Raw genomic sequence first — 22,726 nt, forward strand, 5'->3', positions numbered from 1 at the left:
AAAAGAAACAAAAATCATGACAGGAGACAGTAATAAAGCATTTGACACAACTGGACATGAACTCTTATGGGTGATAATGAAAGAATATACTATAGGTGAGAAAGTTAGGAAACCATGTTACCATATAGTAATAATAAAGTAAAAATATTCATAAACAACCAATTAAGCCAGGAGGTACACATGTAGAATGGTATAAGACAGGGATGTCCAATAAGTCGTATACTCTGCGTTAGTTATGAATGAAGGTAGGGTATAGAACACCTGAAGGGTTAAGAATTCCAGTTCTCATAACATATACATATGACATGATAAATACAAAAAACAAAATTTGGATAAAAGAAGTAATCATTTGCACACATTAGTGTCTAGATATAAGGGTGGTTTTAAATAGAGAGAAAAGTAGTGGTTTAAGTGATGCAGTAAAGATCAGATATATATTTTACAATGAAAGAAATTAATGTGTTTTGTATAAAACTTGGGAATAAAGATACAAGAAGAATTTAATGGGAAAAGCAGTAGAAGAAATAAATATGTCTTTTCTGGAGAAAATATACATCATCTTTCAGAAAAAATGCTTATTTGATAAATTCAGTACTAATGGGAAAAACATACTTAGCAAGTGTATTTATGTTGCCAGGAGTACTTGGAAAGGAATTAATGCAGACATTTTTCATTTATATGGGGTTCTACATTACACCTAGTAAAGGATGAGCTTTGCATGTAAATTAAGGAGGGTGTTTAGGGTTAATTAACCCAGTGGTATACACTGCTTCAATAAATGTGTACAAGTGTTAAAGTGGGTAAATGAAAAAGATGAGAGATTACTAGTAAAACTGTATAAACATAAGTATGATAAATTTTGGGGTATGGTAAAGAGAGTAAAATGGAAAAACAGTATATAAAAGAAAAAAAAATAATTTTGTGAAAAATAAAAATTGATATAGAAAAAATATGGTATAAGAATGTAATGATAAAACATTGCTGTGTGAAACCATGGAGAAATCTAACAGATAAAAAAAATAATAATAAAAATAAGAAGCAAATGGTGTAATCAGAAAGTAGAATGTCATTTTATTTTTGGTGGAGACTGGTAATAGATAAATTGCCATTAAAAGGAAATATGCCATATAGAAAGAGAAGTGAATATATTTACACTGTCAGGAAAAAAACTCTGGAGCATGCATTTTTGAAATGTAAGAGAGTAAAAAAGTTATGGGAAACCTATGCAAAGATTTTTTGAAGCTATAAAACAAGTGGATAAAATAAACAGACATGATTAAATATGGATATTATAAGAACAGAAGTCAAGAATATGTTAAAAATAGGTAAAAAGTTAATATATATTATACGGGTTATATGGAATGAGAATAAATTATTATTAATGTTAAATAGATTTTAGCAAGAATATTAAGTAAAATCAGATAGTGGTTATGGAAAAAGGGGTCGGGGAGTCTAACAGGGATGAAAATTTAGCAGGACTGTAAAGGAAATTATGACTGTGTAAACAGATTTGTATGTTTATATATTTGTGCATATGTAAATATTTATAAGTATGTAAATATTTTGTAAATAAGAGTTATTTTTGTACATAAATAAAGGACTCCTGCTCTTTCCAATATGTGCCATAGGGCCTTTTTCATCCACATGAGCTATCACCAGCTCAAGCAAATGCCTTATGCTCCACATCAGTGCCAGCAATCCATCTAACTGGTGTGAGAATAGAACCCACAGCCTTCTGTTCCCCAAGGACAGTGTGCTAGGTGTTGCACCACTGTCCCTGTTTTTTCAATTGTTTGAGCTGTAAGAACATCCCATTTCTAAGTAACTTTTCATCTGATCTCTACAGTTCTGATACTGAAGTACTAGAAATTGCTACATACCTCCTCAATCAATCAACCTGCCAGGCCTTTCTGAACCCAGACAGGTGTTCTACTCACCTCTTGCTGCTGGAATTGCCTCTGGGGACCTCTGTTTGGATAGCTCTGTGGACACTTGACAACCTCTGTTGGACACGTCATGAATTGGCTTTCTATACAACACAAGCACTACAAGACACACGCTACTTTTAAACAAGTGTATCTGCTTTCTTCAAAGCAACTTTTTGTTCTAAGTACAAGCAAAAGAGCTTGTCTACTTACAGAACCTTGACATAATCATTCTTCCTATTTCAAATAAGGTAAGCATCTTACTCTTCAATCATAGTTGTATTTTTTGTGTAGAGTGGTTTTATTTCAGTCCCCATTGAAATAAACTCAAGTTTTCAGGCTACAATGTATGACCCTTCCACATCATAGTTGGAAAAAGACATGCACCTTGTAAATGTGCACGCCTACATTCCAGCAAAGCTAAGTATACGTCTGATTAGCAGTAACTGTTAACACACTCATCTTTCACCATGAAGTTATTTTTTCCAGTTTTTTTTATCTTTCTCTTGACTTGAACATTTGCCTGTATATATACACACACACACACACACACACACACACACACACACACACACACACACACACACACACCTCTCAAAATCTGTTAAATCTCCTATTTTCATACTGCAATTATTTCACTTTATCACAGCAGAAATGTCATACCTTGAAAATAAAACTTATATATGTCTATGCAAGCACTACCTTTCGTCAATGAGTCTCTTCACTGACAAGTGAAAAGGCCGGTGCAGCTGATCGGAACTTACCACCTTTTTCACTGTGAGACTCAGTACAGTGAGGATCAGGGAATATGCCTTTTCCCCACTGTAGCGTGATCTTGGACTTGGTATATATAATTAATAGAAAGTGTAGGGGTGCTTACAAACTTGGGAAAAAATCTGTTTTTGCATTTCCATTCTATGTGAGCAGACGTTTGTCTGACCATTAGGTGTCAATCATTCTCTCTCTGTATGTATATATATATATATATATATATATATATATATATATATATGTATATATATATATATATATATATATATATATATATGGTTCCCTATCAGAAGCCTGAAACACTATAAGACTGAAAATCAAAATACTGAAACCAAAAGCCTGAAAATTCAAAATCCCGAAAACCCAAAATACTGAAACTCAAAATCCTGAAAACACAAATAATGCTAATATGTCACTATAAAGACACTAATGTCTACCAACTGACCCTGACCCTAACCCTAAGGTCTGTCATTATCGCACACTCACCAGACCCGCGCCCTAACCCTAACTCACTTAAACCACCCCTAACCCCAATATTTGTCACTATCGCATACATGCCTAACCTGCGCCCTAACCCTAACTCACTTAAACCGCCCCTAACCCTAACATAAAACCAACCGCACACTTACCTGAACCCAACGCATGACCTAACACCACAGGGCTAACAATAGCAAAGCCACAATGACGTCAGTATGTCCATTTTGTGTTTTCAGGATTTTGAGTTTCAGTATTTTGGGTTTTCGGGATTTTGAATTTTCAAGCTTTTGGTTTCAGTATTTTGATTTTCAGTCTTATAGTGTTTCAGGCTTCTGATAGGGAACTATATATATATATATATATATATATATATATATATATATATATAGGTTCATAGGTTTATACTAGGCTATCTGCCCTAGGGCATTTATAAGCCTAGCCCAAAGTTTTGTGGCTTTCACCACCCCTTTAAGTTTGAAGGGTACTATGCCCATTATTTTACCGTGCCTCTGTCCAGCAGTGACACTGAGGTGATCCCCGGGGTAAACCTGCGATCTCCCATCCATTGGTCAAGATTTCTCTTGAACAGGGCCAGCGAGGTGCTCTGCCTCACATGTACAGGGATTTTGTTCCACAGCATAGGGAGTCTCTGGGTGATGAATCTGTCCCTCCAGCACATCCTATTTATAACTGTGTTAAGGTTTAAGTCTCTTCCTCTTGTATTTCTTATGGATTTAGATTTTTTGAGGTGGAGCATGTCCATCAATTCCGGGTTAGACATGGCCTTGTATGCCAGGCACAGGTCACCTCTAAGCAGACGGTATGCGACTGAATAGAGCTGGAGTTCCTTCAGTCGGGCAGCATATGACATATTTTTGAGACCCTTTATCCTTTTGGTGAGGAACTTTTGGGGCCTTTCCAATTGCTGCATGTGTCGGGTAAGATACATTCCGAATGGGGCATTGTACTCAATCATTGCTCTGATGAGTGATGAGTACAGGGGAACAATGACCTCCCTTGATCTAGATGTGAATCCCTTCATGATCAGGTGGGCAATGTAGAAGGTTTTCCTAACTACCTTGGCAACGTGAGTGTCAAATGAAAGGTTACTGTCAACCTGGGTCCCCAGATCTCTGATAACCTCTTCTGTGCTTAGTGGATTGCCACCTATATGGTAGCTAGGGGTAACCTTGTTTTTCCCGAAGGGTATGACTATGCATTTTTTGGCGTTTAACTTTAGGCCATGGCTCTGACACCAGTTATCCGTTTCTGTGAGACCCTTCTGAAGGATATCTGTGTCTGATGTGTTTTCAACTATGGCGCCCAGTTTGCAGTCATCTGCAAACTTTGTCAACTATAATCCTCCTGTGTTTGCCTGTACTTCTGAAAAGTAGATGCCGAACAAGAGGGGGCCCAGGACTGAGCCCTGTGGGACACCACTTGTGACCGGTTTGGAGTCTGACATGGCGCCAGCCACTCTGACCCTGTGGGTTCTGTCACTTAGCCAGTTTGCAACCCATCTTGTGACGTATGGGTTTACATTTAAGTTGGCGAGTTTTTCTATGATACCCGAGTGGGGTATTGTGTCGAAAGCTTTTGCAAGGTCAAGGTAGGCTGTGTGGACTGCCTTGCCCTCATCAATGGCCTTGGTGACGGTTTCAAAAAAAATCAACCAAGTTTAAAAGGCATGATCTGCCCTTGACAAAGCCAAACTGGATTGGATCCAATGTCTGTAAGTCCCCTATGTCTTTATTTATGAGTTCCATTATGATCCTCTCCATAGCTTTGCAGACCAGGCTTGTCAAGCTGTCATATATATATATATATATATATATATATATATATATATATATATATATATATATGTATATAAATTATACATGTAGACTTACTCTGGTGCAAGCGTTACAATCAGAGCAAGTCTTCTGGAATCAGAAAGGCTTCCACTTAAGTTGATTACATCTGGCACATGAATTGCTCTGAATGTTCTGTCTGTATCCATATGTGCTGCTTGTGTGATGTATTTACCTTGTTCTCTGGGGCATGGCTGAAAAAAATCCTGCAACCACTCCACTTAGCTGATTCATAAACAATCCAAAAAAAATTAAACACCTATCCTTAATATCCTGCAAAGGCTGACAAATACTGGACATGAATCTAAAAAACTAGCTTTAACCATTTTAGCTGGGTGCTCCCTCCTCATTCTAATTAAATGCCAGTGAAACACATTATTCAGTTAGGCATTAAAACAGTGAAGAGCTGAGTAAAGCTCAGCTTAAAATAGAAAAATAATTTGTATGAAACAACTGACTAATATTTCTATTAAGATTTTTATTCACAGGTCAAAGGAACACAGAGATGAGAATAAATACTATGAAACAAAATATTCACTAAACTTCAGGGAAAAATCTTAAAACAGAGTCTCAATGAATTAACATTCGGCAAAAATAAGGACAAGTATATTACTGTATACACATATAGGCAAACTGTACCATTTAAACAAATTATAAGAATTTTCTGTCACAGAAGCAGATTTGAAGGATCCCAATTCCATGTACAAACAGAACAGAATAATAAAAGGAAGACAACAAAAGTAGAACCAAACCCACAAATTAATGCACATTACACACTCATAACATACAACCATACAGTAATGTTTATTATAGGTTCATAGGCATGTGCTATGCTAACAACCACAAGGGTCTCTAAGCTTAGCTATGCACTCCAAATCTCTGACACATTCTGGTAATCTTGGTAAGTGTACGCAGGGGCTTGAGAGATGAAACATTGTACAAGCTAGGTCCTTTGAGATGAACCATTTACAGGGTGCTTGTGCCCATTAGGGAGACATATGCCAAATCAGGGATTATTTTCCCGTTCCCCATCCTAATTTTCAAATTTCACTTGAATTGGGTTAGAGAGGAACTCTGATTCACATGGATGGGAATACTGTTCCAGATACATACTTGCCTCTCCAGCAGGTAACATTTATATCACAGGCAAGGTTTAAATGTTTAGAATGGGTAATTCTGGTGCTGTTTCTTTTGCAGATATACCGGGTGGATTTTTGACAATGCCAGGCATATATCTCCCCTAAACGACCTGTAGGACACAGAATACAGGGATAGGGATTTGAGATGGTCAGGGATAGGGCTTCGAGATGGTCTGCAAAGGGCATGTTACTTATCCCCTGTATTCTTTTAGTGATGAACTTCTGTGGATGTTCCAGTTGTTGAATGTGCTTGGTTAGGTACATACCAAAGGAGGCACTGTACTCAATGACAAGTCTGATGAATACCGAATACAGTGAACAGTGACCTCCTTGGAACTAGATGACCACAGAAGTACCTCACCAAGAGGATCACTGGCCTCAAACAGCCACCCTATGCAGCTTGACTGAAGAAACTCCAGCTGTACTCAGTTGCATACCGCCTACTCAGAGGTGATCTCTGCCTGACATACAAGGCCATGTCCAACCCATAATTAATGGACATGCTCTACCTAAAGAAAACCATATCCCCTCGAGCCACACACTCTAGGGATCTAAACCTCACCACAACAATAAATAGGACATGCTGGAGGGATAAATTCCTGTCTCAGAGACTGCCTATGCTCTGGAACAAGATTCCAGTCCACATTAGGCAGAGCTTCTCACTAACGCTCTTCAAGAGAAACCTTGACGAGTGGATGGGAAACAAGAAGTTTACCCCGGGATCACTTCAGTGGCTCTTCTGGACAGAGGCACAGGGAACTAAACTAAGGGGGCAGCGAACGCCAACACATTCTGGCTAGGCTTATAAATGCCTTTGGGCAGATAGCCTAGTACCTACCTATGGATCTACATCTTTGTTCATAAGCTGCACAACATAGAATTATTTCCTTACTACTGCAGACATGTGATGGTCAAAGGCTAGATTACCATGAGTGTGTGTGTGTTCTCAAGTCTCTGACTACCGGGTCGACTCTTAGGGGTGTGTTGCCATTATGATAGTTACCTGGTGTGGACAACTTCTTAAAGGATTCTATTATGCATTACATGGCAATCCCATGCACTCACACACTTAGGTGAAGAGTTGCCCCCACATAACAATTTCCCATGTTCCCCACGAAGCAGAAGACTAAATCCTACTGGAATCCCCAGAACGAAGACACCCCAACAGGAGTTTAATGTACTCATTTCATGCCACATGTTCATCAAAGGGAACTTCATTATAAAGAGGCTGGGCTACAAACTCTTCTCCTGTTAGCACATAGGAGAACATGCATTCCCATTACAATAAAAGATTCAGTTAGCTTACAAAGAAATTGCTTGCATATAACTGGATCAGTGAATGAACATAGTAATTAAATAGCATCACAACTTTACATTTTTACCACAAAATTTAGGGATAAGAGTACTTTTGAAATTCATTGAATTTATGCATAATTCTTTTAAACATAGACAGGCAAATGTTATAACACATTCAAGGATTTTGCAAGTGAAGTAGAACAAATGTACAAAGAAAACATACTGGTACATTATATTTGTATTACTTGTTTCATAATCTGAATTGTAGAAGCATGCTCATTCAATTTTATGATAACCACTTTATACTATTCAAGGTTGTGGGTAGCTGATGCTATCTTGGCAAACTATGAACAAAAGCGGTCAAACTAATCTGGATAAGATGCCAGTCCAAAGGACATTCTCTCACTCACACCCACCTACTGCAATTGGGACGGCTAGTTCAATTTTTAACATGTCACTTGGATACAACAGACAAAATGCAGGCCCCCTGTTGAAAACCCATGCAGACTTAGCATTAAAAGCATCCCAGCCAGAAATGGAACTGGAGAACCAACTGCCACCCAGAAGGAATACAGTCAAGTATCTGTACAGTAATTTATTATGCAGCACTTTTTACATAAGTAGTGAATTGCAGTCTTGTACATAATTAGTAAGGAAATCATGCTATACTGCACAACTTATAAGCAAGGGTATGGCATCTAGGTTTAAGGATGTCATTGCTCTGCTGTATTTGTCCCTCATCAGACCAGTCACGGAGTACAACGCCTCCTTCAGTATATAACTGACTAGACAAATGCAACAACTGCAGCATCCACAGAGGTTCCTGAGTAAACAACATGCCCTTTGTGGACCGCCTCAAAGCTCTGTCCCTGTACTTGCTATCTTACAGGCTGCTGGGAGGCGATCTATGCCTGGTCTACAAAAGCATCCTCTATTCCACTCTCATGGACCTGTTGCATATTCACAAAACATACAGCATAAGTACTAATCTAAGGCATGTTAGCAGGGAGGTAATTAAGGATTTGTGTGTGTGAGGTGTTAGGATAATATTTTTTATTGATGGCCTCTGTCCTTAAGGGACAAGGGGACAAGAATGGAGGTAAAGCTACAATTTTCCAACCAGTTGTCAAGGTTTTGTTTAAATATGGTCATGGATGAACTCTGTTTTACATGGAAGGGGGACCCTATTCCATAGTGCAGACATCCACTGGGACACAAACCTCTCTGTAGCATGTTCTGTTTATCTTGCATGTGAAATTCAGATCCCTAGATATAGTGTTTCTGGTGCTGTTTGTTTTGCACCTGTGCAACAGATCCATCTGGGCTGGTCAGAGGAAGCCCTGTAAGCCAGGAAAAGATCCCATCTCAGCAGCTTACAGGGGGCTGAGTACAGAAACAGTGCATTTAGGCTATCAGTGTAGGACAGGGTATTTATGCCCTGAATTCTCCTGGTGAGAAACCTGCATGGGTGTTCTAACTGTTGCAAGTGTCTGGTTAGATCCATGTCAATGGGGGGACTGTATTCAACTGTAGATATTATACTGGGCTGAGTAGAGTGGTACTATAACTTCCTTGGACCTGGATACCATACACCTAACCTACAAGTTGGATGACATAGAATGATTTTCTTACTACCTAAGCCATGTATTAGTCAAAAACTAGATTGCTGTCTATATATGTTCCCAGATCCCTTATTACTGAGTCGAGTGTTTTACCAATGAAAAACTGTTAACCCAAGTTAACTACTCCAAAGAAAATAATGAAACTCAATGCCAAAAAATACATTATTTAGGCCATGGCTTTGGCATCTGTCTATGTTAAATCCTCTTGGAAGATAGTTGGTGTCTTGAGGGAATACATAACAGCTCCCAATTTACAGCTATCTGCAAATTGGTGAGCTGGTAGCACTGAATATTAGCCTGGACTTCCAGGAAGTAGATGCCAAACAGGAGTGGGCCCAGTACAGAGCCCTGGGGTATTCTGCTAGGGACTGGTGTCTTGGTGGAGGTAGTCTCACCGATCCTCACTTCTTGGGTCCCATTTGTGAACCAGCCAGCAATCCAGCAAGTTATGTAGGGATTCATGCCTAGCTCAGAGAGCTTGTCAACAATGTCTGGGTGGGGTACTGTACTGAATGTCTTGGCCAGGTTAAAATATGCAGTATGAACCATTCTACCCTCTAACATTGCCTTGGGGACCCTCTCAAAGAAGTCTACCAGGTTTAGTAGGCATGACCTTCTACAAAGTCAAATTGAGATAGGTACATTACCTGTAAGTTGCCAATGTCCTGGTTTATAATTTCTATGACAATTCCTTCTATAGCTTTGCATATCTAGTTTGTTAGACTTATGGGTCTGTAGGTTCCTGGGTCATTTGATGGTCTGCCCTTGTAGAGGGAAATGACCTTTGGTGAGATCAGATCATAAACTAATCTCACTAGAAATCCACATCCCACCCTCACCCCAAACAAAAAAGACCACAGTGAAGAACTTCTCTAAAGCAAACTTCACACTACTCAAGACAGGTGTGGTATCCTTCAAGGCCCCCGAGCCAATGGAAACCACAACCCAATCTGCGGAAGCCCTTACAAATGCCTTCTATGAACACCTTCAGGACTGCATGGATCAGGCAATCCCAAATAAAACCAAGACTCTTTCCATCAAGGGCAAACGTCCAGTCTGGTGGACCCCAGCCATAAACAAACTTTACAATAAGAGGAGAAAGCTATTACATGATAGAGCAAAATCCCAAAAAGGGAAGGCATCTTTGATCAGTACTAGCAAGAAACTACAATCCCTCATAAAATCATCCAAGGCCAACTTTGAGAAAAACATTGCCATAGATTCAAAAGACAATCATAAGGCCTTCTTCAGCTATGTCAGAAACCTGGGTGGAAACTCCCAGATATGCTCAGAATTAGTCCAAAATTATACAAAAATCACTGAACCCACAGACATTGCCAACATACTGGCAGACAGGTTCAGCGCAAACTTCACCCCCCTCTCCCCCCAAAAGGAGAGATAACTATCCCAACAGAGTGCAGCCTCCCAGACATCTCAAATGTGCAGGTGAAAGCTGCTCTCTCTAAAGCTAAAAACACAGCATCAATGGGACCGGATGGTGTCCCCGGCTGTGTGCTACATGAACTCAATGAAGAACTAAACCCGCACATAAGGCAGCTGTTTAATCTTAGCCTTACCACAGGACATGTGCCCAAGGAGTGGCGTACGGCAACTGTGGTCCCACTCCACAAAGGCGGTGCCTCTACGGACCCTGGTAATTACCACCCCATAAGCTTAACAAGCCTGGTCTGCAAAGCTATGGAGAGGATCATAATGGAACTCATAAACAAGGACATAGGGAACTTGCAGACCTTGGACCCAACCCAGTTTGGCTTTGTCAAGGGCAGATCTTGCCTTTTGAACTTGGTCGACTTCTTCGAAACAGTTACCAAAGCCATTGATGACGGAAAGGCAGTCCATACAGCCTACCTTGACCTTGCAAAAGCTTTCGACACAATACCCCACTCTGGTATCATAGAGAAACTTACCAGCTTAAATGTAAACCCATATGTCACAAGATGGGTTGCAAACTGGCTAAAGGACAGAACCCACAGGGTTAGAGTTGCTGGAGCCATGTCAGACTCCAAGCCGGTTACAAGTGGTGTCCCACAGGGCTCAGTCTTTGGCCCCCTATTGTTCGGCATCTACTTCTCAGAAGTACAGGCAAACATAGGAGGACTATGGCTGACAAAGTTTGCGGATGACTGCAAACTGGGTGCCATAGTGGATAGTACATCGGACACAGACATCCTTCAGAGGGGTCTCACGGAAACTGATAGCTGGTGCCAGAGCCATGGCCTGAAGTTAAACGCAAAAAAGTGTATAGTCATACCCTTCGGGAAAAACAATGTAACCCCAAGCTACCATATAGATGGCAACCCACTAAGCACAGAAGAGGTTATCAGGGACCTGGGTACCCAGGTTGACAGTGGCCTCTCGTTTGACACTCACGATGTTAAAGTGGTTCGAAAGACCTTCTACATTGCCCATCTGATCATGAAGGGATTCACATCCAGATCAAGTGAGGTCATTGTTCCCCTGTACTCTTCACTTATCAGACCAATGATCGAGTACAATGCCCCATTCGGGATGTATGTCACCCGACACCTGCAGCAATTGGAGAGACCCCAAAAGTTCCTCACCAAAAGGATAAAGGGACTCCAAAACCTGTCATATACTGCCAGACTGAAGAAACTCCAACTTTATTCAGTTGCATACTGTCTGCTCAGAGGTGACCTGTGCCTGACATACAAGGCCATGACCAACCCGGAATTAATGGACATGCTCCACCTCAAAAAATCCAAATCTACCAGAACCACTAGAGCAAGTGACTTAAACCTTAGCACGGATATAAATAGGACGTGCGGAGGGATAGATTTATCACCCAGAGACTCCTCATGCTGTGGAATAAAATCTCGGTCCATGTGAGGCAGAGCACCTCACTGGCTCTGTTCAAGAGAAATCTTGACCGGTGGATGGGAGATCGTAGGTTTACCCCGGGAATCATCTCTGTGTCACTGCTGGACAGAGGCACAACAAACTAATGGGCACATTATTTCTAACATAAGGGGTGGCGTAGGCCACATAACTTTGGGCCAGGCTTATAAATGCCTTAGGGCAGATAGCCTAGTATAAACCTATGAACCTATGGTCTTCCACTCACTTGGAATGTGGCCAAGGTTGTTGTTTTAGAATGCCACAAGTGATTCTAATAGGGTGTAGTTACAGTTTTTTTTTTTTTTTGGGGGGGGGGTGCACTGGGAATGTTGTCAGGGCCGTTAGAGGCTGTGTTCTTGGCTTTAACAAGTGCTGCTAGAACCTGGTCCCTGACAATAGTTGGGGAGGTAGGGAGTGAAGTTTGAGCTGAATCTATCAGCCCAGTAGACTTGCTACATTACCCTGATCAGTGAAGGTGGTATTATTCACCAGTGCTGTGTGTTACCATAAAGGTTCCAAACATAGCTGAAGACGACCTACTGATTTCCCTTTCTTGTTTTGTTGTATAACAGAGCACTTGTCATTAGACAGAGTTCCTCTACTTCATTTTGGCCAGGAGTTTTCATCTTTTATTATATACCCTGTTTAGGTGAGGATTCCACCACTGGGGTTTACTTTTAATGTTTGTTTTGTGTTAATTCTGGTAGGTATGGCAGCTCCTATGCAGCCATTTTACATGTTTCTATAGGGACTCTGAATAATTCTGCATAGGCAGCTATGGTCTTGGGGTTAGCGGAAGACTTGAAGTTTGAAAAACTGTCACTTAATAGGATCTTGTTTGCCTTAGAATACTTCCTAACTGCTACTGGTTTAGCTGGGTTTTCCGGGTTGATTTTTCATCAAAGGAAATGGCTTTGTGATCCAACCTCACTTTTGAGGATGTGACACATTGCTGAGTACCACATAATATACATTTGATTATTTGGCTGCAGCATGCATTATCTGTTCCAGGGTATTGTGTTAATAAATTCAAGGAATCATTGTGCCTGTGAGTTTGAGGCAGTGTAAGTTTCCGAGTCAATAGAGGGGTAGTTAAATTTACCCATGAATATGTTGTTTGGTTGGATGGTGAGCACCTCTAGTAGGGTTGGTAAAAGTTGTGAGAATCTAGGGGCAGAGATGGTGACCTACAGCTAGCCATAACATGAGGAGGAACCTTATCTGTGGTGATTTGCATACGGATGATCTCTATGCTATCATCCTTTTTAACCATCCTGGAGGTATGCATCACACAAACATTGACCAAGACACCTCCACCTTTTGTCCCAGTCTGTGCAGTTGTTGGTCTAAATGTTTTGGATGTACTGTAGTGTTGCACTGAAGTGTTGCACTGACAAAGTACTTTCTATGGCTTTAAACAGACTTGGCCAAGGCACAGATGTCTACATTCTCCTGAGAGAGGAGGGCTTACAAGGTATAGAGTTTTTTTTCTTTAGGCTCCTATCATTGAGCTGTAACATCTTAAAGTTGCCTGGAGATATTTTCACTAACATGTTGGTAGTTTTGTCTTTCTGGCATTGCCTAAACTTTTAGCCAATATCCAAAAGCCTTCCCAAATCAGAAAGCCAGGTAAACAGCTTTTGTCACAAGATGGATGATTTCTGGACATTCTTAATGCAAAAACACTGCAGAAGCAGTTCTTACGTACAGATTAAACAACAAACAACTATCAAACAACTACATCCCTGGCTAATTCACTCTTCTCTAGGGTGACTTAAAAGCAAACGGAACTAGAAAAGCCAGCAAACAAAGAAATGTATATTTTTCTCACAAAATTAAATAAATGCTTTAAAAAAATGCTCAAACTCAGTGGTGATCACTGTATAAAGCAAGTACAAGTGCAGTAAATCAAAAATAATTTTATCTTAGCTTGGATGTTTCTGGACGTATTTGAAACACTTGAAAAAGCACAGCAGACCTCCATGTTAAGTGACCACAGAGCCTTGGAAACCTGCCTGATTCATAACAGAGAAAATAGCTTGAAAATTGACTCCTATGCCCTTTAGATAATAAATAACCAGGATTTGAGCTCCATTAAGTGCTTCCCAACTCAGACAGACCAGGTAAACACCTTCTGCCACAACATGGGTGAGCCTGCAATTTCTTAATGTAAAAGCACAGCAAAAGCAGTTGTCAAGGGCAGATTAAGCAACAAACAACTACATCCCTGGATAATTCGCCCTTCTTCAAACAGAACTAGAAAACCAAACAAATGGTGAAATTATTTTGCCACAAAATTAAGCAAATGCTTTTAAAAAGCTGAAAAAAACAGTTGGGAACACTGTAGGAACCAAGTACAAGTCCTGTAAATCAAGAAAATAGTAGCCTGAAACAAAATAATCTATACATTCTAACAGTATCAAATGATGTACAACATGATTCTTTCTGATGAGTCCAGTGGTTGGGTTCACATTCTCCAAAAGTGTTCAGTAAAAATGTTGATTATCCTATACTTGAATTTCCATGAGCCCATTCAAGCATACAATTGCAATGTAATTTAATGGACACAAACTCACTTATTACTTTAGCCTACCAGTTTGTCATCCCAAGCCACTAGTGAACACCTCCCTGGAAGTCGAGACATAATATATATTTGACATATGCACTGTTAATAACTAATACACAGAATATACATACTTTCTAACAAAAGGATTTTCAACTGAGGCTAAATGGAAGAAACAACCTCATGCCTACATGAGATATACGATTCATCAAGAAGCGTCATCTTGTAGTTTAACTGATACATACAGTACGCAAGCATGCGTTTTATGTAATATCAAAGGCCCGTTTTGTCTAGTCCACTTGCTGGCATGAACCCCAAGCATTATACTACCAGGTGGAAGATGCCAGACAGCACTTAAAACAGGCCTCCGAAAACTGGAGCACTGCCTTAACAGATTAAGCCCGACTCCCAGAGTTACAAAGGCAATATTGCTAGTGGAGGTGTGCAAATAACTGTAACACAAATGTACTTAATGAAGATACTATTTAAGCACATACTGGAGGAAACATCTCCTACTTGAAACAGCTTTAACCCCTGCATTAATCAGTGTGCTGCCTGATGGCAGTAAATAATGTATTTAACAATCCACTTAGTGGATGCCTGTTAAAAGCAAATACTTCCCTCTTCAGAAAAAAAAAAACAGATGACACTATAATGCGTCTTCCTAAACTTATGAACCTCTTTCAGGTAGTGCCAAAGCTGATGGTGCACCCTGCAGGGTTTGAAGGGCTCTCTCCTCTGGTTTCTAATACAATATGACTAGACTCGCTCAGGGACAATTCAGAATCTCCTTCTGGGGACAAATATGTGTTAGTCGTAAGGGAAGCTAAACCTTTTGAAAGACAATATATGGTCTTACACTCAGAGGTGGGAGCACCAGAAGGAACATTTTCAAAGAAATGACCTTCAGCACTACTGAGTTAGTAGTCTTGAACTGTGAAACAGCAAGCCTGTTGCACAAAATTTGCCTCCCATGATAGGGAGTGGTACTTCAAAAGAATAAAGATACAACATCCCTTTAAATAGCTGAGTAACCAGTGTTGGTCCACAATTCTGTCCCCTTCAAGGTTATAATGCACAGAAATGGCCCATACATACACTGTGTCTGTGGAATAACTGAGGCCCAAAGGACAAATGTGTTTGAGACAGGTCAAGAACAATTGTAGGCTAACCACCCAGACTGTTACAAGGGTACTGCCACCCAATTGGAGAAAGACGTCTACCTGGAGGTTTAGCTCTGCAAAGTAGAAAGCTACCTAGAATCCTGAACAATAAAACCCCAGGCAGCAACCATTGTATGATCTGTGGGTCTAAATCAGAAACCAAGCCATGAGGTGGAGATGGCCATCTACCAAACTAATAGGGTTACCCTTGGCTACTGTTGAAAGTTTTTCCTTGTAACACCAGGGAACCAAATTCCTGAAAATACAGCCTATTCCTTCATTAAGAGGGGAGGAAAACTATTCGTAGTTTTTAATCCCTGAATACTGTGATGATGTTTGGAATCATCAGGAATGCACAAAGGCAGCTAAGTGCTATGGAAATGAAAATGTGTCCATTACTACTTCTGCATTGCTCTGCTGTAAGGAGAGTAAGGGGGCAAACTCAGTTCCATACAGCTTCACCTCCACAATAAGCCGTCCAAACATGGCTTCTGAATCCACAACTCAGAGACAGAAATGAAGCAGCAGTTCACACAGAATGCCAGCTGATCTTAAGCAGATGAACTAATGACAGAGCAATGTCTCATCTACGTCCCACTGTCCAGTAAAAAATGCGTCCTTCTATATAGAGTATAATGCCTTGCCTCCTTACTTAGGCACCACATGATTTTTTTAAGCAGATGAAATAGCTGTAAATAGATTTTTTTTAAATCAGATGAAATAGCTGCAAGTAGATTTTTTTTTTATCCAAGACTTCTGGGATTGGAAAAATGCTCTTAGCTCCAGCTAGTTAATGTGAAGCCCCTGCCAAGGGGACTACATATGCCTTGCATCATGTGTAGGTCTAAAGGGCTCCCTACTCCACAAGAGAGGTGACCATCTTAACAGTCTGTGAAAGGTTTGGCTACAGACCGTGTAGACTCACCAAAAGGTTGGTAAGGACTGTCTACTTCTCTGACACGAAAATAACAGGAATTTTATGTAATCAGTAGATCTGCAAGAGCAATGTGATTCTGTACTCACTGATGCTACATAATCAGGGGCACTGTCTGGGTACCTCCAAGTTGTCTATACATTGACCTGGGATTCTCAGTCTTCTGCCACAAATAAATTGTAAGGCACTTTTAAAAGGAATGTATTGGGGATGCAAGTCAATCCAGGATACTCCTCATATGCTTGTGGACTTCTAGGGGGATATCTCATAGAGAAAAGGAGGGAGGGGTGGGCTATTTGCCCATCTCCAAAACAATGGCTTTAAGCACCTCACAACAGCCAATGAAAGGAAGAGAAGCACACTCAAGATACCACATGGAATCATGCAAGGATGAAAGTGGTACTAATAAATACCAGGTGTTGAATGCCAGGAGAGTGAAACTCAATGATATCCCAGGCATAAGCAGCCTGCATACGACAGGTCTATGCTAGGCCTACTGCTGGGATCAGAGCACAGTCCTTAACAGTGCACTCATGACTAAACTCTCAAACATCTGTTTGATGTATAGTCCAGGAGACCTACTGTGGGATGACAACATGGATTCCCCTCAACCAGGTCCGACTGGATGGAAATGGAGAAATGGAGGAAGTGTGAGGGCGAATTTATTTGGTCCAAAGTTAAACACTCTGAGACAGAGTAACTCAGCTTGAGAGACTGGTACTCAACAGTCTCTCTCTTTCTCTCTGGATTCAGACTAGTCTACATCAAGTAGCAGCCGATTAAGCAGGGAATAAGTCACATAAAATGCACTTCCTCAAGGTGGAAGCTGGGGCTGCACCTCTTCTGCGTCCCTTGTCTTCTGCTGAAGCAGAACCATGGGTCGGACTGAAGTTTTGGCTAAGAAACAGTGAGTTCAGAGCCTCGATAGACTTGACAGAAGAGAGACAGCTTAACCCCAGACTTAGCTGGTAAAAGGCTAGACCATAACTTATTCTACAAAGGACTGTCCTTGTGTCAAAGCTGTGACCTATGTGCATAAGGATGTGTAGTTTACCCTATCTGCCAGTCCTCACAAAAAGAACTCTTCAGTCGCCACCTTTTATGCTGTTGGTTAGACAAGTGACAGGGTTGAAACACTGCCACCGACAGCAGTTTGGCTCTGCCAGAGACAGTAATGGCAATAGAGAAGAACTTAATCAGTGATATCCAGGATCATGAGATGAACCATTAGAGCCACAAAAAAATACTTGTGCATCTGCGAAGTTATAGCAAAGTGTGAATCAGAATGGGTACAGAAACATCACACATTACAAAATCTTCCAAATGACTGCACCAAAACCTTAACTAGTAATGCCACTTCCAGCACAGCTAGAACATATTTCTCAAGATCACTTTGTGTTTTTCCACAAATCAGATGTTTCTTACCTTTCGTATAAAGGTATGGCGAACCTTCTTGTCATCCCAGGAGTTTGAAGTAAAACCTTCCATGTCAGACTCGGGGCTGCCATAGTTATCTCTACCCCCTGGTGGAAGAAAAATGTATTTAATTACAAAACCTGAAGAAGGGACAGCAATTCACAGTCAGATCTTGGAAAATAGAACTAGCATTGATGTAAATAAAAAAAAACGTTTCTTTGTAAACTGAGTCGTGTGTATATGAACATAGTAAAAACTGTAGTTATTGCTTAACAAGAAACATCTTTGAAATTGTTGGTGTCAGAAAGCAGTCACTCCAGAAAAGCCTTTCAATCTGGCCCACAGGACAACACCTATATATACTTCCTGCATTATGTTACCTTCCAGTTGGTCTCTCTGGATGCCACTTGTGGGCATCCTGCTTTGCGTGACCTTCTATGCATGTATGTCAGCCTTGCTGGATACCCTTTGACTGTTCTCCCTTTTCAGTTCCTGACAAAGGTGATTCTTACAGGGCCTTAACCTCTAGTATTCCAACGAGAAAGGTTCACTCATTTTGAAATTCTGAACGTTAAAAGCTCTAACTGTTAATTGCACGTGATGGAAATATACATACCACTGAAACAAATTCTGTTACAGTTTTACAGTGTTACAATACACATGCAAAACTGTCCTCAAGGTGTTCATCTTCAGCAATTAGCCTGTTTTACATTATTAGTAACAAAAGTTTTTACCAGACCACAGCTTTAGGCAAAGTCCAGAGAATACCACTCCTTCTATTAAAGAAGGCCTTGCAATTACAAGAAAACAAAAGCATGAAATAAGTTTTTCCATTAAGCAATGTCCGCAATGTACTAAGGCAACAATTAGGTACCAATAAACTCAACATCTAAGCAACAGGCATATTCCAGAAGCAATCAGAAGTGGTCAGTCATCTGGACATCCAGAAAAATGCCCACATATCATTCCAATATGTTCAAGTTCATATCTACATGAAAGAATGCACCTAGCCAGGCATCAGAAATAATTTGACCTGGAGAAGGAAACTGCTTCCTCCTCTGGGGCAAAAGCAAAAAAATAATGCTTTCTGCAGTTCTTGGCACAGCATTCATAAGCAGTAGGGCAGTCTTTGTGAATACAGCACATCAAATGATACTTCCTAAGGTAACCATTCTCAGACATGCTGCTAGAAGGAATGGTTTTAATAAGTTCATACATCTTAATTCGGTACAAACCCTGTAATCTTACATTTGTCACTGAGAAGAATCTAATGAGGTACAGACAAGAGACCTACACCTTTTCAGTGAAAGTAATGCAAACGGTTTTAAGATCAGAACATGCAGTTTTAAATTCTGACTGACTGTAAAGGAACAAATCAAACAGTAGAAGGGGTCTAAGTTTAGGGATAAAAATCAGTAAATACCATTCAGAGCAGTACATTTGAGAATAATGCCAGGAGTCAAAACTGCCAAAGAAGGATGTAAAACAGGAAATCAATGTAAAAAAATATTTACTTATATGACCTGAATTAGCTTTTCAACACAGCTTGACCTTAACTACAGCAGTCATCTGAACGTCCGGAAAAGTAATGCTACTTTCTGGCAATTAATGGAAAAAGGTTTTAATTAAAATCAAGCCAGTCAGTGTAAGTATTCTCTCTCTCCATTGTAAACTGTCTCCATTTGTTAATGTATACTTTTAATCAGTATCATGCTATTATCAGTTAGGTATTTTTTCATCATATTTAATAATGTATGCACTCTGAAATAGTTGAGACCCCTAAGGAATATCAGTAAACATATCTACTGTAATAGTAACTCTGAAGTTGATTATGACAATATGCCTAAATCAAAAGTGGCCATTATGAGCACAAACATACCAACTTTACCCTAATTCAATGCTGTCGTACTGAGCAAGTGCAATGTAAATTGTAATTTTTTTTTTTAAAAAAATGAAATGAAAATATTACTTTTTTCAGTTGTGGCCACTTTGGGAAATTTGAAATAAGAGACAATATCTTATTCCTTCTTTTACTATTTCTGAGTTCTTGCTAGCTGGGAGAGTGAGTGAGCTAATAATTGCATTCTTTGGAATGTGCTAAAGTCATAAAATGGATGTGAGCAGTTTAAACTGCCATCTCGGGGATTGCTGCTATAGTTGAGCTCCCCTGCCTTCCATGGTGTAATGTGACATTACACATTAGTACACAGTGTTTGTTGAGTATTTCAAAGCTTTGTTGTCTATACAGGTGTTCAAAATTCCAACTGATTGAAAGGTTTAAGGCATATATATATAATGCAGGAAAAAGCATAGGATGAAGAATGACCGTCACCATCACCATACAAAACAGATCAGACCAGTGCTATCATCTGTTTCTAAAGATGCATTTCGAGCCTTCTGTGGAATAATTTAGAAATCCCAAGTTAATAAAGGACACAAAGAACCATAAAAAACGCTTGCACTCAGGGATGAACAAAGTTAGCACTGCTCACTGGGATTACAGCGGGGTATAAATGCAGACTTGTACTAAATTATTTTCCGGTGACATGGCTTTCACAAAAAGAGTTGCTTGTAATGCATTACATCATACTGAAAACCTGTTGAGAAATGCAAAAGTCAGCTGATGGTTTGTCAGTTGCATTTCACTTCAAAAGGCTGATTTAAGAACTGCTGTCATACTGAAGCAGAGCAGGACTTCAGGTTATGGGACACGAAGTTATTGACCAAGTGGTCTTGCATAATTTCATGCTTTGCTTTCTGAAAAATTAATTTTGATGTTAATATCTAATAACGTGCGCCCTTTTACTAAAGATTTTTGAAGAACCACAACATATGCCTGTAATCCTGGCTGTAAATCTTATCACTCTTTAGAGCAGCTGTAAAGGAGTAAAATGCAGATATGGACAGCACCACTCATAAATAATAGTCTAATCACAAAGCACAGCTAGCAGTAAAACTACAATACAGAGATCATCAGTCATCATTTACCTGTAATCAGTAAAGAGCATGTACTTTCCTTCTTGCAGAGTCTAAAGCAATTATACAGTCAGTTTCAACATCTTAGTATAAATAAATCAAGATAGAAGGAGTCACGGCAAGTGCTGCAGGAAAGCATAAATGATACGAGACAAACATAACTTCATCAAGTGCACTTTGTAGCTGAATACCCTGTTGTTAGCACAAGCACATTTCATAATTAGATATGTAAAGGCAGAAAAGAAGTCTGGCACTTAACCAGTATTCTCCAAAAAAAGATATTTTACAACTATAACTTAGAGACTGAATACATACTGCAAGCAATGAGGCAAAGGGGTTGGAAAAGAAGACTTCAAAAACTAACAGCATCATTATGCAGCAGATGAATGCACCATATCCAGATATGCAGCACAGTGGTGCAATGGTAGCATTGTCTCCTAACAGCAAGAGGTTCTCCTGTTTGATTCTTGGCGGAGATACCTCCTGTGCAGAGTATGCATATCCTCCCCGCATTTGCTTGGTTTTCCTCCCACATCCAAAGATTCCAAAGACATGCGTATAGAGCGTTTCTCTTCAGGCCTCTACTGAAAATGGGCTCTGTCCCAATAATTTTTTGCCAGCAAACAAATGTTATACTAAATATATATTATATATATAATATTTATATAGTAAAATGGCACTCTACCCTCCCTCCACACCTCCCAGTCACCAGCGGGGTGCCACAAGGCTCTATCCTGGTCCCCTCTAACATTCTCACTAATATCTTCCACACAAACACAACAGGCCTCCTTAATATAATATGCAGATGATTCCACACTCATGTGCACATGAACCAACCTGGTTAGTCTACAAAAAATTAATCCGGAAACTCAAACTCATGCTCAAAATATACAAATTAATACTTTTTCGCCCAAATCCCTCTTTTATGAAATCAGAAAATTTTAAATCCTCTTTCTTAATAATACAGCCATTGAGGTCACTTAGTATAACAAATTATAGGGGGTACAGTGGATAATAATTTTAAATTCGACTTGCATACAAAAAAAATCACCAAAAAACTACAGATGCTTTACAGAGTCACAAACTTTCTCACCAATGCAACTAAAACTACACTTGTCACTACTAACCTCCTCTCCTCACTACTTTATGGTACTCCTATCCTTACTAAAATCCAGGAATAACAAAGCAAAACTTGAATAATGCTATGATAAAGTAGCTAAATTTGCAGCAAATTTCCCTTTTGGAACTCACCACTGTATAGCACTAAAAGGCCTAAATGGGTTAGAAATATCCCATCAACCAACACAAATGCAGGTTCTTACCATTTATAAAATTATCCAGCACTCATCTGAATGTCTAGCATTAATACCATTCTACACAATTATATTCCCACTATACACAATTATGTTCCCACTAGTTCCAATGACCAAAATCTGTCTGTCCACAAACCTATCAAATCTGTTGGGCACTATGTTAAGTGCCTGAAATTCCTTACCAACATCCATCAGGTCAATACACTCCCCTCCAGTCCTTTAAAACCATTCTGAAAGACTTTACATCTCTAGCTATTTGCACCCAATACCTTGGATATTTTGCTAATTTTCAATATTAAGTTCCAGCTCCCTCTTGCCTATTTTCTATACCCTAACTGCAGCCATTGCTATTGTTAAAATCTGCTTTCTCCAGTCCCATTTTGGCTTAGTTCTTAGAATAC

At 39.8% G+C, this 22,726-nt stretch overlaps 1 protein-coding gene across 5 annotated transcripts in view; it reads right to left on the reverse strand.

Moving 5' to 3' along the window:
- The window catches only part of TMBIM1 (transmembrane BAX inhibitor motif containing 1), a 1,047,780-nt gene that overhangs the window by 525,533 nt on the left and 499,521 nt on the right, over window positions 1–22,726 (reverse strand). For all 5 annotated transcript variants that reach the window (XM_044075612.1, XM_044075609.1, XM_044075610.1 and 2 more), the window contains one exon: window positions 18,046–18,143. In XM_044075612.1, the coding sequence (XP_043931547.1) occupies window positions 18,046–18,143 (98 nt within the window). The remainder of the gene's footprint in view (window positions 1–18,045; window positions 18,144–22,726) is intronic.

The sequence above is a fragment of the Protopterus annectens genome, chromosome 6.part1 (assembly GCF_019279795.1).
Source record: "Protopterus annectens isolate FY-2018-M chromosome 6.part1, PAN1.0, whole genome shotgun sequence".
NCBI classification, from domain to species: domain Eukaryota; kingdom Metazoa; phylum Chordata; order Ceratodontiformes; family Protopteridae; genus Protopterus; species Protopterus annectens.